Genomic DNA, 18,499 nt, shown 5'->3' with positions numbered 1-18,499 from the left:
AGATATGGCATAACATTATAAGTGGTAGGACTGGGTATTGAAACAAATTTCCAGATTCTATTTGATTGCGATTCACAAACTCTCGATTCCATTCAAAAACGATTCATATTGGTATATTTCATTTATAATGGCCATTTTGCTTACATATGAAAGAAATTATCCCACAGCTATTGCTGTTAATTATACAGGGCACCTTGTAACTAGGTACATGTTATTTTAACAACTTATATTTTTTTATTAGTTTTTCATCACATTGGTCACATTTTTGCTTTTTAAAATGTAAAAAGCCATGTATTCCATCAATAAATACGTTGTATTGAAACTGCATTTACAACATATTATATAGACTATTTAAAGAATGTTAACAAAAACAAAGGAATTCGAATGGTCCAAATGTATTTCCGGATACTTTCAACAAAGTCACTTTTTCAAGGTAAGTCAGTCCACTCAGTGGCCTTCTTTGAACGCTATTGGGCAGTTTGGACAGCTATTTTCTACATACATCATGAAAGTGCAGCTCCTATCTACTTGAATGGGGAAAGACCAAAATCTCCAAAAAGGTTGGTCAAGAATATGATAAAAGATCATATTTCAAACAAGCAGTAAAATCTGACAACACTGTGGAGAGGTTGCTTCAATGGAGTGGGCCGGCATCCTGGCCTGTTTGCCGTGACGTGTGTTCCAATACCCGCCATTGCATCTAACTCGTGCTGGGTTTCTGGGGTGCAGGTCCGGCGACACATCTTACTCACACTGGACCCTCCGCCCTCCGTTCTTGTACCTGCGAAGATGCCAGCAGGCAGAGACCGGTCTCCCAAAGAGAGGCGAGCTCAGTATTTGTCATTTCATCACAAATGGTATAATAAATTGTACGTCTTTAACTCAGATTACCGCCATGGGTGAAAGGTGCCATGCATTATTCCTGGCAGACTTCTCAGCTTTACAGGCTCCATATGGTTAAGATTAGGTCAGGGGCAAGGTTAGGACATCTGCTGCCTCCCAGGAACAAACTGAGTTAGCTTTGTAAAACAGGCTCATATTACACTAAAAAACTAAATTTGACCATCTTGTATAGCTAATGCGCATGCACGTTCTCATGTTGATTGACGGTGGGACTTATTTTCTACATCTGTTCCAATTTCTTCTGTTCATTTAAACAGAATTGGCCTGTCTCTGCTGAATAGTCTCTGTTTTGACAAGCAGGAAATGGTAACGGAAAAATGACATCACTTGACGTCACCAACCAACAATATTTGAAATTGTCTACATGCAGTACACTCTATATATAATGTATACATACATTTATACAATACATATTATACAATATGTACAGTATATTATAGTATACATGTTTGCATGCATAATTTGTACTATTACAAGTATATACATTGATATATGTATATAAAGAATAATTGCTAAATTGGTAAAGTCTCTTTAAGAATGCCGGCATCATCTAACATGAGTGTTGTTTTGGTTGAGTGAACATAAGAGAGTGCACAGCTTCTTTAGCATATCCATGCAAAGTGTGTTTATTTTTGTTGTTTTTCAATCAACCACTGACTGTAAAGTACAGAAAGGGCATTATGTTGCATTTTATTTTACAGTAAATGTACTTTATGTATACTTAGTGTACTTACCCAAGAAAGTACTGAGTAATATTATGTAACTATATGTACTTAATATGGGTAAAGGTTAGGGTTGGGGTTAGGTTTAGTACCTTGTAATTACTGTAGGTGTTGTAATCAATGTATATAGTACGTAAATGTAGAACAATACTGTAAAATAAAGTGCTATCTGATATTACAAGAGACATTATTTAATGACAAATGGATTGGTGGATCTCGAATTTGGAGGTACATGGAACAGGTCATACCAAATTTTACTCTCAACAGTGAAAGGATCTCTGTGCTAAACCTCTTCTCCACTATGCTATTACTAGAAAGTGAAATCTAAAAATGTACCAGCCAATAGCTCATCACAGGCACTTTTTGTAGCATAGCTCAAAATTAGGTCGGATATGTGAGTGATTTACTCACATTGTAGAGGGTTGCGCACAGATTGAAAGATTGATCCTGGGATTTAGGAAAAGATATCGAGAATACTCAAACAAAGATTGCAACGCATCAGAGAATCAAAAGTGTAGAATATGGCCTCTTTAAGAGCTCAACATTCCAGCTCCATCCGAATAAGGCAGGGGCATAAAGTGAGTGTGCTGTGGCAAGGGTATTAAGAGGTTGAAAGGCAGGTGTTGAGGGTTAGTGGGGGCAGTAACCAGGGGCTGTTATTGATCAATGCTGGGTGGTATGCAGGAGGATGTGGGTGAAAAGTTCTCCCAGTTGAAATGGGTTTAAGGCCACACACCTTCAGAATAGGAAAGACCAGGAGAAGATTAATCTAAAGTTACATTCTCCATCTCCACCATGTCATTCAAACAGCCCTCAGCATTAAAACCTCTCTCACACACAGACTTGCCTCATCAACTCTCACCCACACCCACAGATACTTGAGTACACAAACGAGCGCACACTAAAATCACCATCAAACTCATACAGTCGTCAAACATACCCATACACACACCTACCTGCCTCACTCACATCAAACATGCAGAATAAGGCGATTTGGCCAATCTGCGGCCGGCCAACTTCCTCACTCATGCAGGTATTCTTTCTAGAGATTACACTAAAGATTTGTTTTCATTTCTCAACAGCCTATATTCTTGTTCTCTCCCTCGCACTCCCTCTTTCTTTCTCTGAAGCCAGAAGTGTAATCCCTGGCAGATAAAACTAAGGACTTACAACAGGAAGATTACCGAGAGCTTTGTAGCCTGTGTGTAGCAAGTCAACGTGGGTATTGGAGAGCTCTTCAAGTGCTTAACTCATGAACTGAGCTCACACACACATACACACACACAAGAGAGGAGGATAATGATACTGGTATTACTGTAACGGGCTCAAAATACTCATACACACCTGGCCTGGCTTCTTGAGGACTTTTTAAGCAGTGAAATGCTAACTGCCAAGAGCTGTGAACTGCTACAGATCCAATGTTGGGGACGCAAAGGCAGTTTAAGAGGTAAATGAGGTCCATCCAAAACCTTCTGGAAGGGGAACAAGCTTCACGTTTGGCCCAGAATCTGATCGGGATAGATACGCTGAGCCAACAACACACATGGAGAAAGTTTTCTTTAGGTGAATCTGGTGCATTGATGTTTTTGACATTCTTCTGAGTACAAACATCCTTCATAGATGTTTTGAGGAGGAAGCTATCACTCTGTCCAATAGCCCTCACTTTATTTATATTTTCATCAAATGGGGAGATTTCACAGATAAAAGCTCAAAGGCTCTCTCGCTCTCTATTTCCCTCTCTTGGTCTTGAGCCTTAAGGTCTTAGAGCGTCTCAGATTCTCAGGCTCTGTCCTGCATCACTCAGCGGTAGAGGGCCAGCTGAGGGGGATTATTCTGGTAGAGTTTCACAGATTATGAGGGCAGTATTGGGGTCTTTCTGCCCCTCTGACAGTTGGGGCTTCATGATCTCTCCTCGCCTCTCTGAGGGACAGGCGGTTCCTTTGCTGCCCACATAACTGGACTTCGAGCTGGGCTTAATTGCAGACCCCTGGCCCTGGCCCGCAGTTCAGAGGGGAGTAACTGGACCGGGGTGAAACAGTGAGCAGGAATAGATAGCTTGACCATTTTTTTCGGAAGTCAAAACTGCCTATTCTAAGCAACCAAAAACCAAGCATTTGCCATGAAAGGTAGATAGAATTAGGGTTTGGAGGTATGAAAGTATATACCTATACTATGCAACGGATGTGCGAAATGATAGGTAGAGATTTTGCCATAAAATATATACCACAGAAGCTATATCTGCTAAAGTTATTTTACACTTGAGAGTGACAAGAAACATGAAATATTGTGAAAATACAGAGCAGGACAGGTCCAAACTGACTCAATTAAGGATTTATGTTGTTTAGGTTTGCCAAGCAACATCACAACCAGTCGCATTTAGAGCCAGCTTCTATTTTATAATCTCTTTTCCAATCAGAGTTTAAAGTCTGACCTCCCTATTTAATGTATGAAGTACCTTTCATTTGTAAAGATTTAATTCACTGGATTTTCCAATATAGGGTCACACAGCTATTTAATATATTAACCATTTTTTCATCTTTAACTACTAGGAAGCCAATTGACATGCACCAAATGAATTCCAAGCAAAAATAGCTATATCACTATACAGTATAAACACCATTAACTCAATATTAAAGTACTTATACTGTGATATACAAAGTTTGTCCACCCCTAGAGAGTAATTTCATATTTGTATTATTATCTCTTTTTTTTTGGTTGCAAAAACACTGGTTCTCTCATGAGTAACACAATTATTTTAAACACATTCATTTGTTATTGTTAAGTGTTTTGTCCATGTCTGAAACATTTTAGAATGACATTACATTGGAAAAAAGAAAGTGAAATACTTACCCCCACCAGTGTTCACATTAACCAATTAAAAAATGCCACTGCCATTCGCGAACTCAATTAAATAATGTTAATTTACTTTCATTTAAATTTATCGATGTTGCAGTCTGAATGAGAGAGATAGAGTGGAAAACAATGAAGTGTAATGAAAGAGTGTAACCTCTCCCTGTCCCTCCCACTGTGCGCTTTCAGGTCATGAACACCATCATTTAATTTGGTCCTGTGATTAGTTCTATTAACTCTGAAAAATGCATAATAACAGAGAAAATGGAAGGCTGCAGTAGTAAATTATTTTGTCACGATTTCTCTGGGGAGATAGTGAAAGAGAACATGACCGCACAAAGTTACTAATATCTTTCTCCAAACTTTGAGGAGTTTTTAGTCAGGTTCTGAGAAAGCTAGCCTTAAGGATGCCGCTGCTCACTCCGGAGAGCTTTATGTAAATCTAAAGAGCTTTGCGGTCACTGCGTTTGCCGTTTCTTTATATTAAAATACAGACCAAAATTTATGAACCGTGAACTGATGAAAATCCTCAGATCAGTGCGTTTCTGTGTGGAAGACCGAGGAGAGAGGGACGAGCAGGGAGGTGTAAAATCGTTTTGCAGGAAGAGACGAAACGATGACAGAGGAAAGAGGGAGAAGAAAAAGATGTACTAGTGAATCAGAACATCCTTTTTTCTTTCACAGACCAAGACTATTGCACTCCTCCTTGATTCGTTCAGATTCATTCCTCATCCATTTCAAAAACAGCATCTCCAAATGCTAATATCAAAGTTTTTGGAAGCCAAGTTTGTTAGATGTTTTTATCAGTGAAAATCAAATGAAAAAATTATGAAATTTCTGCAGCCTTCACATAAATGTATACAGAACAAGCTGACAGAATCCATATTCAAACAAACAAATACAAACGTAACATGAAGAAAAGTCTGATCTGTCTTCGCTCCATCAGAGTACCCAGAGCATCTGTGTGGACCATCTAAAAAAAAACTCCAGAGAACTTGACTTCAGAAAGAACTTGCTCAGTTAAAGACTTCTGACGATATGTGAAACTAAAAGCTGGTTTCTTTGGCCCATATAAAGTCTAATAAGGATTAAAATAGTTTTTCAGCTTTTGAGCTGAGTACAGAAAACAAAATGTAGATGTGAATATCCTATAGAAATCACAGATTTGGCTAAAACAGAGACTTCACTTGCTGCATCAACACAACAGTGAAAATGAAACACTTTTTGGAATCATAATCCATACGGAGGTGTGTGTGGGGATATACACACGATAAGGATAAATGGGGTTTCACTGGAAACATGACATCTCGAATCAAAACCCAACTCTGAGAATTCTCCCTGTGGATCAGAGCACAGAGGGCTTTGGGGTTTGGATGGGCTGGTCTGGTGTGACTTCAATGTTAGACTTCTGTATTATGAATATATGAGTATTTATTATCCTACTCATTTGACATACTGCTTACTGTATATTGTTCAGAGAAGTACAAATATTCGGACACGGGTCGGTTTTGCTTAACAGACTATTCTTATTTTCTTGATGTCTGTGTGTGTGTGTCCTCACAGACCACTGAATTTGGTTAATTAAATGAGTTTAAGTTGGGCAAGACTTCTCAGCCGTGGACACACACAAGTGCTGTGCTGTGATAAACCCCTAGCTGTAATTAAATATGGCCTACATTATAATTCACACACACTCACTGGCGTAAATAAAAACACTCGGCCTGTGGGGATTTAATCTGGCCATGTATAAGCCCCTCAGCTGCGGCCCGACACATTCACACTTGGTGGGCTTCCCTTGCCCCCTACACCTTACGCTTTATACCCTCAGCCAGAGAGGGACCGCACAGCCAGTTAATTAGACTCACTAAAGCATTGAGTGAAGAGAATCATAATGCATATATAACAATCCTACAGAGCAGCTAATACATGCCTGTATTCTAATGCATGGAGTGAAGCATGCAAGCATGCAAGAGGATTTAAAGGTGAGGAGAATATTCAACGAAATATTATAAAAATGTATTATTAAAGAATAAAGTTTACAAATATTTAAAATAAACAGCACACCAAAGACTGAAGTTATCTACAGATAGTTTGAATGGAGTCTGTATTGGTTGAATTAACTTTAGAAACATGAGTAAAAGATAAGAGTGTAATATGAGGCAAGAATTAATGAGCTTGAGAGATGCAGCAATTTCAAATATAATTTATTTTTACACTGAGCTCTATTTATTCTGTTGCACAGTTGTAATGTGGTAAGGTAGACTTCTTACCTTAGGTGAGGAAGAGGCCAGCTCTCTCACCATCACAGCTGTGACAGCTGATGGTGCCTGGGCAGGGGGAGTGGCTGTTGTCTCAAGTGCTGAAGTCTTTGGTGCTGGGACTCCAGGGGCCATGGCAGGGTTGGGGCCAGCACTAGGAGGCGAAGGGGCCCGTCGTTTGGTGCTCTTCTCTGAAAAGTCGCTTTCTATGATGGATGTGGCTGGACCAGAGGATTTGGGCTCATAGAACGGGTTTGATCTAAGTGTGAAAAAGAGGATTGCCATTACAGATGATAGAATAAGCTTTCATATCTGCAAATCACACTTTGTTTCATTGCTTGGTCTGAACCAGAGTTCTCGACCTGCACATCACTTTTCACTCTTTATCTGGAAGTGAAATGTAGTATGATTGAGTCATCATTGTGTGGCTGGTTCTTTTCTGTTGTCTGGGTGCATCAGGACAAATTAGTGTTTACACCTCAAATGCAATGTTGTCACATGCGTTTTAGTCTACCTCCAAATGTGGATTTTGCATGAATATCGATACAATATGGTGAGTAAAAATATTGCAAATACTTTAACATATACATTTTTTCACCCACCTGTACTCAATAGCATTTCACTTCAACAAATTAGGTTGTATAGGTCAAGTCCACATAAACCATATCCCAGATGATTGTTTTTAAGCAGACTCAACCGGTTGTGGTTCCTTAGTGTGTTACAGAGTTTGCGAAACAGCTTTTGCACTAACCAAATTAACTTAAAGGCATAGTACACCCAAAAATATTTAAATCATTTACTCACTCTCATCCCATCCCAGATGTGTATGACTTCTTCTGCAGAGCACAAATTATGATTTTTAGAAGAATATTTAAAGTTCTGTAGATCCATACAATGTAAGTGAAAGGGTGGCAAAATTGTGATGCTCCAAAAAGGACATAAAAACCTCATAAAAGTAATCCATACGACTCCAGAGTTTTAATCCATATCTTCAAAAGTGATAGGATAGTTGTGGGTGAAAAACAGATCAGTATTTATGTCCTTTTTTCCTAGAAAGTCTTCTTCCTGCTTATTAGAGGGCAGTATGTATGAAGAATATGAATCACCAAAAACACAGGAAGAATGTTAAACTTAAAGTGGAGATTGACTGAGCAGGGAGGAGAATTTATGGTAAAAAAGGACTTAAATGCTGATCTGTTTCACACACACACCAATCATATTGCTTCTGAAGATATTGATTTAACCACTGGAGTCTTATGGATTACTTTTATGCTGATTTATATGATCTTTGGAGCATCAGAATTTTGGCACCCATTCACTTGCATTGTATGGACCAAAACAGCAGAGAAACTCTGCTCAACTCAAAAAATCTTAATCTGAGTCATACACATCTGGGATGGTATAAGCGTGAGTAAATGATGAGAGAATTTTCATTTTTGGGTAAACTATTCCTTTAACTTGAAAGTAAAAACAAAAAAGACTCGTGTGTGAAAATGGCCTGAGATGGACTTTTTGAGCAGTGATGCTCACTTTGAATGCAATACTGTAAATTTAGGAAGATGTAGATACAATAAAATGACTGTAAACCTTTAAAATGTTCTACCTGATAAACTGCTGAATGTGTGTGTGCATGTGTAGCTAAAGGTTGGGGAAAAAAATTGTCCCTAGAAATTGGTTAAATCTTATAAAACATTATCCACCACAATAATTTTTTTCTCGGGTAGGATTAGGGTTAGTATATAATAAATGTAATTATCTAAGTATAAAAACAATACAAGTCCATGGTATGTGCCCATGTAGATAGAGTGTGTGTGTGTGTGTGTGTGTGTGTGTGTGTGTGTGTGTGTGTGTGTGTGTGTGCGTGTATTTATCACTTTGTGGGGACCAAATGTCCCCATAAGGATAGTAAAACCCAAATGAACTTGTGGGGACATTTTGTCGGTCCCCATGAGGAAAACAGCTTATAAATCATACTAAATTATGTTTTTTGAAAATGTAAAAATGCAGAAAGTTTTCTGTGAGGGTTAGGTTTAGGGGTAGGGTTGGGTTTAGGGGATAGAATATATAGTTTGTACAGTATAAAAACCATTATGTCTATGGAAAGTCCCCATAAAACTTGGAAACACAACATGTGTGTGTGTGTGTGTGTGTGTGTGTGTGTGTGTGTGTGTGTGTGTGTGTGTGTGTGTGTGTGTGTGTTGTTTTTCAGGTAAAGAGGCATCAATGAACATTAGTAGCCTATAAAACACTCTGCTGACTATGAGAACAGCCAGGTGCTCCAAAGGTCACACCTCATGAACTTTGACCTGTGGCCTCGTCGGAGAGCTCACTGACAGGCGGACGCAGACGTCCGCTGGCATCAATACACACTGCTGTGTAAAGGCCCATCACTCATCACACACACACACACACACACACACACACACACACACTCACATACATGAACACACAATGAGGAGACAGAGTGAGCAGGTATTCAGCTGAAAGACAAGGTTAAAGACACAAAGCATTCTAAGCTCCCAAGCTTAAGGACAAAGACAGTGTGAGAGTAAGAGAGGAAGAGTGAGAGTGAGTGAAAAAGGAGGTAAGAAAAGAACTGACAGGAGTACTACAGAGATCTGGCAAGCCTTCTGTAAATGCAAACATGTTAAGAAAAGAGAGATGTGAAAAGCGCAGTCAAAACATTAGCGACGAGAGAGGGAAAGAGTGTGTAAGTGAGAGAGAGAGATTGAGAGGTACACAGAAAGCCAGGAGGAATCAGAAAGATTTGCAGCTTAGTTTCAATAAATGGTCTTTTTGGAATGGGGAGGAAGTTACAGTATGTTTTCCTAGTACACCAATCTCTCAAAAGGTCAAGGGCATTTCTGCAATTTGATTCCTCCTTATACAACCCCTTTAAGCAGTCAGATCCTTTTTTGTTTAACATTCTTAAAAATTGTCAATCTGTTCTCTAATTAAATTTTTCCGATATTATGTTTGGAAATATGTCTCTGCAAGAGCATTTTGAGTGAGTGAGGGATGAGAGAAATGCAGAGATGGACAGACAATGCCAAAGAATGTGGGGAACAACAGAAGCCTTGTTCCTGCTGAAAGAACTACTTCACCACTTTCTTCTCCTCCGACAAGTGCTTTTCTCCTTCACTCAATCACACACACACACACACACGCAAACTGTGATGTTTTGACAATTCAAAACCAAAATTTTAAACTCTTCACATGTTAAGCTAAAACCACCCACAATTGACTATCCTCAACATCATATAATAGAACTCCCCTAAAGAGATGTTCAATCTATAGTCCTAAAATCCGTAAAATTAGCATTTTCGAGCAACAGGTTTCCACAAGAATTTTCAATAGGCTTAATTATTAAGGATAAAATTCACTCTATGGTTAAAGGAATACGTCACCCAAAAATGAAAATTCTCCCATCACTCACTTATGACTTTCTTTCGTCTGCTAAACCCAAACTAAGTTTTTAAGAATATCTCAGCTCTGTTGGTCCCAAGAATGCAAGCGAATTGTGACCAAAACTTTGAAGCTACAAAAAGCACATAAAGGCAGCATAAACGTAATTCATACAACTTTAGTGGTTAAACACGTCTTCAGAAGCTATAAGATCAGCATGTGAATTAGCATTCTTCGTGCACATCGCCACCTAATGGGCTGTTGTGCTGCCCCTGCCCAGTAGGTGGCAATATGCACGAAGAATGTGAATTGCCAAAAAACAAGAGAAGACCTCTATCCTCAAGTGAACACGCATAGGAAGACTAGTCAAAAGTGGAGATTTATTGTAAAGAAATATTTATCCGTTTCATTTTTGTGTGAACTATTCCTTTATTATTACTTGGTGACGTTCATATTTTGTTGGAAAGATCTCTGTACCTCAAATGTGAATTTTGAAATGTAAAAAAATGAAAGCTTTCTAACAAGTAACAAATGCAATGGTTGTGCGATGAACTACACGCAATTAATCAAAAATGTATCATCTTATTTGAATGCCACAGCGCATCCCAAAATTCCCTGACTCACTCCTCTAGCTCATCCTCCTCAGTCTTGGCGGTGTCGGCGTACAGGTATTTGCTCATATCCACCGGCCGAACATTCTTCCTCTTAATGCTTCTCGGTGGTGATGTTTTGGGCTGGGGCTCAGGTTCGGCGTCGTCAAATGGGTTCCCGTATTGCGGAGGATCCGGGTCTGGCTCGGGCTCATCAAAAGGGTTCGAGGGATGGGAGGTTTCCTGATCATATATAGGGTCCTGATCTTTGAAAGTGGACCACACATGAGGCTCAGGGGATGGTTCTACAAACAAACACAATGCATGACATCACCACCAAAATTCTCTGAATTTAAGTTGAAGTGTGTAACTTTACGGTGATAAAATACTTTCTCCAATCTCAACTTAATATGCAGAGACAACTATAATTAAGACATTCATAGGTTAATTTACCTTGACAACTACTTATTCAAAAAGCTGTTTTAAAACAATGTTTATTTTTGCAATTCAGTTTGATGGCACACTAGTTTTAAATAGAAAACATTTGTTTTGACTAAATGTGAAGTAAATACTGTCTTTCTGTTCAAACCCTCCTCTTTAAATGTTAATATTTCTTCATTTTAAATTAATTTATTTTTCTTTTTAGAAACCCCCTCCAAAAATAATTTCAAGGTTTAAATTAGATTTTGATTCCAAGGCTTTAACGTGGATTTTTGAATGGCACTGTAATACATCAACACACATTTATTAGACTGTTAATTAGTACAACCTGCCCTGTTGATAAAGACGGAAAAGGGGTCACACAAAAGGCCAATGGTCAATCTTTACCATCCTCATCTGGGTCACCGAAAGGGTTAAGGTCAACCAGGTCATTAGGTTCATCGAAGGGGTTAGAGCTCATGTTGCCCTGGTCTTGGTCCTCCTGATCCAGGAAGTTTAACTTACTGATCAGCTCTGAGCAGATGACATCCACATCATGGCAACAGAAAAAAAAGAGATGAAGAGGAAGGAAAAAGAAGAGACATCATCATTAATCAGTCCAAAACAAACAGCGAGAAAGCCAATGGAAGCCAATTATTATCGGGTGAAACTTAAAATAAACAATGTGGCAAACCAGTCAATAAACCAATAAATAATCACTACACTTTGCAGTGAACCGCACCAAGGTCTTTTGGGTCCAAAGATCCATACGTTCCAATAGAGCTGATGCAGTGTTTCATTCTAAGCTATTAAATCACAGATTTATAAAAAAAAAAATAAATAATTTCTAAATGGCTGCAAAACAAATATAAAAATAGTTTCTAGGATATGATACAGGAACCAGCAGGTTGTGAGACTGTCTGACACTCGGCCCCTCATGCCAGAATGTTCTGAATGTGTCTGTACAGGGTGACAGAGTGAAGTGGCTCTCTGAGATGATAAGGTAAGGTTCACCACCATGCCACCATGACCCATATTAGGCCATCAGAATGTTCAATCACATGACCAGTGGTGTGACATCATCTTTAAGGAAGAACGTCTCAAGATGTCCCGTAATGCGCAGCTCTGTGGTCAGCTTTTCGGTTCATAAATAGTTGGGTTCACAACAAACTGTACAAGGTTGGACGAGGACAGAAGATCATAAATGATCAACAAAGGAACGCTAAATAAACAAAGTGGCAGAGTAAATGCAACCGAATGTAGGAAATAATTAATAAACTTAATGGATGCTCTCAGTGCACAGCACAACCACAAAACAACCACAGGGATGGGAAAAAAGAAGAAAGAAGAAAAGAGAGAGTGAATGAAAGTATGAAAGAAGGTGAAAGCTAAAAAACCTTCAGAAGAAGAGGCAGGTTTATTTGCTTGCTTTAGGCAGTCATCTGGATCTCCATCTATTGAGCTGAGAGCATTCAGCTGTCTCACAATCTCTGCAAACAGCACAACATACAATCAATACTCACTCAAACACACGCACACATTCTCAAACATACTCTAACCTGTAGAAACACACAGCAATGCAATATATAAAGCATTCAGACATATACAATATGTGTATGTGTGCGTCAAGGTGTCTCTCTGAACAGGGACTGATCGGAGAGGTGTCTTTGCTCTAACAAACTGTGATAAATAGATTGGACGACATCGCTATGGCAAAAAAGCAATTCCTAAACCCGTATGATGAATAAACAACTCAAGAATTTCCATAGGAGGCACATACATACACTTGAACAGGGATGAAAGCACATGGGCTTAATGTCAAGATTTCTGGGATCTGGGGGGTGAGGGGGTCCATTATGCTAGTGTCCCAATCACAGTCATGAACAAAAACACGCACACACAAAAGCATGCAAACACAAACATACAACCAACAAGGCAAGTGTTGGATGGACCTTATCATACACAGAGAAACAAATACATTGTGTATAAATCAATATTAAAGCCCACAGATAAGGTGCTTATAAATAATCATAGCAGAACAAATTATACAAGCAAAAGCATATGTCTTCAGTATGCATACTAGATGCACAGAACCTAATCTTCAGGAAAAAAGATAAGTGTGGCTCAAATGAAAAGGTATAAGAACAACAACATTGAGATTCCAACAATCCCAAAAAATCATATTTTAATCTAGTTCTAATACAGTCTAGATGACACAATATTAATGTTTCATTGTATACCCTAAAAATCTTATTTATTCACCACATACAAATCATCATACTGGCCTTACTGATCACAAAGAGGTTCTCAAAAACAAAGAAGAAAAAAAAGAGAGATAGAGAATAGAACAGAACAAGTATTCTGAAAAATGCATATTTCAACACTTTCCAATGCATTAACAACAGAGAGGATGTTTTATTTAAAAAAGTAGATAGATTTAAATAAATAGATTTCAACATAACAGAATAGAGTAGAATAAAAAACAAATAGAACAGCACTGGTGTGATCTTGTGTGTATATAGAAACTATTAGATTAATCTGGAAATGATCTTCAGATGATCTGATCCCGAACACCTATGACTGACGCTGATTGAAACAAGCGAGTCTCACCCGTGATCTTGGCGGCCTTCTCCTCTTGATTCACTCTGTTCTCCTCATCTTCTTCATTCTCCTCTTCAAAATCATCCAGGTTGCCGATATCAGCCTGCTTCATACTCATCAGACTAGCCAGACTCTGCATGTCTTCATCACTACACACAGAAAGGGAGAATTTTTTTTAGAATCTGATGAATTAAGCTTAAGCCATAAATGATCACATATGATACTCTTAATTTATAAGATGGTACACATTGGCACTATTCATATGAAGGCCCAGACAGAATCCACAGGCTTTTTTGCCTTTTCTGCACTGATTTTGGGGGAAAATCTGCAGAATTCTGCTGAATGTATTAAGCTGACAGTACAAAAGTACAGCTTTAATGATAGTTGAAAGCATACTGTATTTAGAAAAAAGTATTATATTAAACACCAGTGTTGGGTGTAATCTAATTACAAAGTATTTAATCAATGCAATCAAATTACTTTTTAGTACAAAAAGCAGTGTAGTGCCTTACATTTAAAATTCTTGCAATCAGATTACAGGTACTGACTTTTAATTAATGTAATTATTTTTAATTACTTTACAAATTTCTAAAGTAATATTACACATGTAGAATACATTTAAAACATGAATAACATCTGTTTGTGATTCTGTGGCAGCTATAAGGCATGTGCCCCCTAATGAGTCAATGAACAAGGAATAAAAATAGACATTATTTTGAATTTAAGGAGAAAAACATAAGCATTTCTGTGAGAAGTAAAAGTAGTAATTACTGACTGAAGTAATTAGTCAGTAACTTAACTAAGATTTTAGAGTAACCATAAGTAATTTTTATTGAATTACTCTTTTTGAGTAACTTACCCAACACTGTTAAACACACATTTACCCTCATGTTGTTCCAAAACAGACTTTCTTTTTTTCTGTGAAACATGATGTTAGGGGGCATGCTATTCTCAGTTACCATTTATTAATTTTGTATCTTTTTTTTTTCATACTATGGGCCTCATCCATGAAACATTCGTAAATTCTGAGTAATTAGCAAGTAAAATGGACCTTCATAAAAACTTCTCACTGGATTTACAAATGCTTTGTACCCCCCAGATTTGTTAGTTAAACATGTGTATGTTAGTGAATTCCAAACATTTGTAAATACGGGGCATGAGCACATCCAAATCCACGCCTATGAAAACGAAATATAAATAAGGCACCAGACATGATAGAGAATGTGAATAGGGATGTGTGGAACAGTTATGAAAGGGTTTTAAAATGAAGTGCATTCAAATCACAAAAGTTTGATTTAGGAAACTCGGTGGTGTTGTGAATGTTTTAACATGAAGCTTTAGTGTAACAAATGTTCAATTCACGCCGGCAGGAGGAGGTCCACCACCATAAACCTTATTTGGTTCAGTTGACTGCACTGCAAGCATCATTGATGGTAACAGTGATACACTTCCCTTGCAACTGGAAGAATCTTTGGGTAAATTAATTGAATGTCTGAAAAAGGTCTTATTACATTACGTAAAGGCCTTAAACGTTAATAAAGATTTATTAGCAAGCTAACTGACAATGTGCAAGGCTTTTTCTATTTTTTCCATTGTATTGTGAATCTACCTGCCCACGACGTGTTTATTTATATGTTAAACAGCATTAACATTGATCATACATAATCAGCTGAATGTCATTTATCAATGCCTACAGAATAAGTGAAACCTAAATAAAGAGCTCACATCAAAATAAAATGTCCAAAAAGTCCACATTAGAGGGCATAATTTTTTTTTTTCAAGAACAATTTAAATTTAAGGAGCAGAGTTGGGAATAAACTATACTTTGAAAAAAAATGAAAGCAAGAATCAAAGAAACATTTTCAATTAAGTACATGGTTTAAAAAGAAAAGAACAAGCCGCTTTTTTTATTACTAATTTAATTTTTAAGGTTAAATGTGCCCTCTGTAATTAAACATTTGACACATACAGTTGAGGTTAGAAGTTTACATACATTTAGGTGGAAGTCATTAAAACTAATTTTTTAACCACTCCACAGATTTAATATTAGCAAACTATAGTTTTGTGCATGACATGAGAAATGTTTCCAATAATTGTTTAGATACAGATTGTTTCACATTTAATTGACTATATCACAATTCCAGTGGGTCAGAAGTTTACATACACTAAGTTAACTGTGCCTTTCCAAGCAGCTTGGAAAATTCCTTTAGGCAATTAGCCAATTAGATTCTGATTGGCTAATTGGCTAACTAACTAACGAGTCTGTACTTGTGGATGTATTTTAAATCCTACCTTCAAACTCATTGCCTCTTTGCATGACATTAAAAGAAAATCAAAGAAATCAGCCTAAAACCTCAGGAAAAAAATTGTGGACCTCCACAATTCTGGTTCATCCTTGGGAGCCATTTCCAAATGCCTGAAGGTACCACGTTCATCTGTACAAACAATAGTACACCATGGGACCATGCAGCCATCAAACCACCATGCATTCTGTCTCCTAGAGATGAACGTACTTTGGTGCGAAAGTGCAAATCAATCCCAGCACAACAGCAAAGGAAACAGGAACACAAGTATCTATATCCACAGTAAAATGAGACCTATATCGGCATAAACTGAAAAGCTGCTCAGCAAGGAAGAAGCCACTGCTCCAAAACTGCCATAGAAAAGCCAGTCTATAGTTTGCAAGTGCACATGGGGACAAAGATCTTGAGGGAGAAATGTCCTCTGGTCTGATGAAACAAAAATGTAACTGTTTGGCCATAATTACCATCGTTTTGCTTGGAGGAAAAAGGGTGAGGCTTGCAAGCCGAAAAACACCATCACAACTGTGGCAGCATCATGTTGAGGGAGTGCTTTGCTGCAGGAGGGACTGGTGCACTTCACAAAATAGATGGCATCATGAGGAAGGAAAATGATGTGGATATATTGAAGGAACTAGAGGTCGACGGTTAGAGAATTTTACCAAAACTGATAACCAAGTTGATAACCGATTAATCAACTGATAGTTTTAAAAAATGTATACTGAATGAAAAAATAACACTCAAAGTAAAATAGTGCTGACTGAAGCATGAAAATGTATTGTACTTTTTTAAAATTAAATAAATATTAATATATGAACTAATAATTAAATTTTAAAGTCAGCTGATTTTTAAATTTACGTTTTTTCCTTATTCCACAAAAAGGCGCAATAAATACATAAACCATTCTGCACCATTATATTACTGCAAAGAACATTCCTATTCTGGCTGTTAAAAAAAAAAGAGCATTTTATTTTCAACTAATGTGCATAAAATAAATAAAAGACTGCTCAGACTATGAGCCCAGGCCAGGGTCTGTTCAAACAGATGGAACACAACAGACTGGATCCGATACAAAGATCTCGAGACAAACATTTCCAAGTAGAACATCTTTCTTGACAAAGCATTTAAACAACTCATTGCTTCATCTGAGAAACGCTTATAAGAGAGCAAGACGCAACGGCCAGAGACCTCTACAAACTGTAAGGGGCTGTTCACATTGAACGCTTTTGCAACCATTTGTTTTTCTATGTAAACGTACGCTAGATGAACGTCTTTGTTTCGCTTTGTTTATGTTTATTCAGCATCTCATGCAGGAGCACAGTTTTATTAGATGATGTGTCTAATTAAAAAGAACTTTAAAAGCATATTGAGTCACCTGCTTTCTGTTAAACTGTATTTGTTGCGCTTTGTCTAGACTTTTTTAGCGCAAGAATGTGATTGATCTCAAGTGATCTTATTACTCTGAGGATAAAAAAACTGAATTGAAATCAGATGCGTTTTTAATTTGTTTATACGTTTCTCTCAGCTGCATACCTTTATACATGTATACATACCTTTTCGTTGTTGATGTTTTAAATCTGCATCTGAATTGTTCCGCTCCATGTGGAGTGTAGTCTCACGTGTCAAAACAAATACCACAAGGCATCTATAATGCCAGCGGACCATACCCAGCCGCTTCAGCACTGGACGCAACGGGGCTTCAGCACAGGACGCAACAGGGCAAAACAATTGGTGTGGATTTTTGCCGATAACTGATAGTTCCAGAAATCTGTTATCGGAGCCGATTAATCTGCAAACCCGATATAGTGGTCGACCTCTAGCAGCAACATCTCAAGATGTCAGCAAGAAAGTTAAAGCTCAGTCACAAATGGGTCTTCCAAATGGACAATGACCCCAAGCATACCTCCAAAGTTGTGGTAAAATGGCTTAAGGACAACAAAGTCAAGGTACTGGAGTGGCCATCACAAAGCTCTAACCGCAATCTGATAGAACATTTGTGTAGAACTGAAAAAGCGTGTGCGAGCATGGAGGCCAACAAACCTGACTCAGTTACACCAGTTCTGTCTGGAGGAATGGGCCAAAATTCCAGCAATTGTGAGAAGCTTGTGGAAGTCTACCCAAAACGTTTGACCCAAGTTAAACAATTTAAAGCCAATTCTACCAAATACTAACAAAGTGCGTGTACATTCTGACCCACTGGGAATGTGATGAAAGAAATAAAAGCTGAAATAAATCATTCTCTCCTAACTGACCTAAGACAGGGAATGTTTTCTATGATTAAATGTCAGGAATCTTGAAACACTGAATTTTTTATGTATTCGGTTAAGATGTAAACTTCTGACTTCAACTTCATGTATAAAATCATAACCAATCACATGAGATGAGGACACTAGTCATATCAGTAACTTTATAAAAGAATCACATGGCCAGCTGAACGCCACTTGCTTAGT

General features: G+C 37.9%; 1 protein-coding gene across 3 annotated transcripts in view; it reads right to left on the bottom strand.

Annotated features, from left to right (window-relative positions):
* Nucleotides 1–18,499, bottom strand: part of ehbp1 (EH domain binding protein 1) — a 190,321-nt gene that overhangs the window by 108,546 nt on the left and 63,276 nt on the right. For 2 of the 3 annotated variants that reach the window (XM_052153523.1, XM_052153524.1), the window contains exons 7-10: nt 13,759–13,898; nt 11,557–11,682; nt 10,763–11,033; nt 6,746–6,992 (exon numbers count right to left, since the gene is read on the bottom strand). In XM_052153523.1, the coding sequence (XP_052009483.1) occupies nt 6,746–6,992; nt 10,763–11,033; nt 11,557–11,682; nt 13,759–13,898 (784 nt within the window). Of the gene's footprint in view, nt 1–6,745; nt 6,993–10,762; nt 11,034–11,556; nt 11,683–11,890; nt 12,102–13,758; nt 13,899–18,499 lie in introns of those variants that run through there. The other variant, XM_052153525.1, reaches the window with a different exon arrangement.

Source organism: Xyrauchen texanus, chromosome 22 (assembly GCF_025860055.1).
Source record: "Xyrauchen texanus isolate HMW12.3.18 chromosome 22, RBS_HiC_50CHRs, whole genome shotgun sequence".
Classification (NCBI taxonomy): Eukaryota; Metazoa; Chordata; class Actinopteri; order Cypriniformes; family Catostomidae; genus Xyrauchen; species Xyrauchen texanus.
This window is presented reverse-complemented; position numbering and strand designations above follow the sequence as displayed.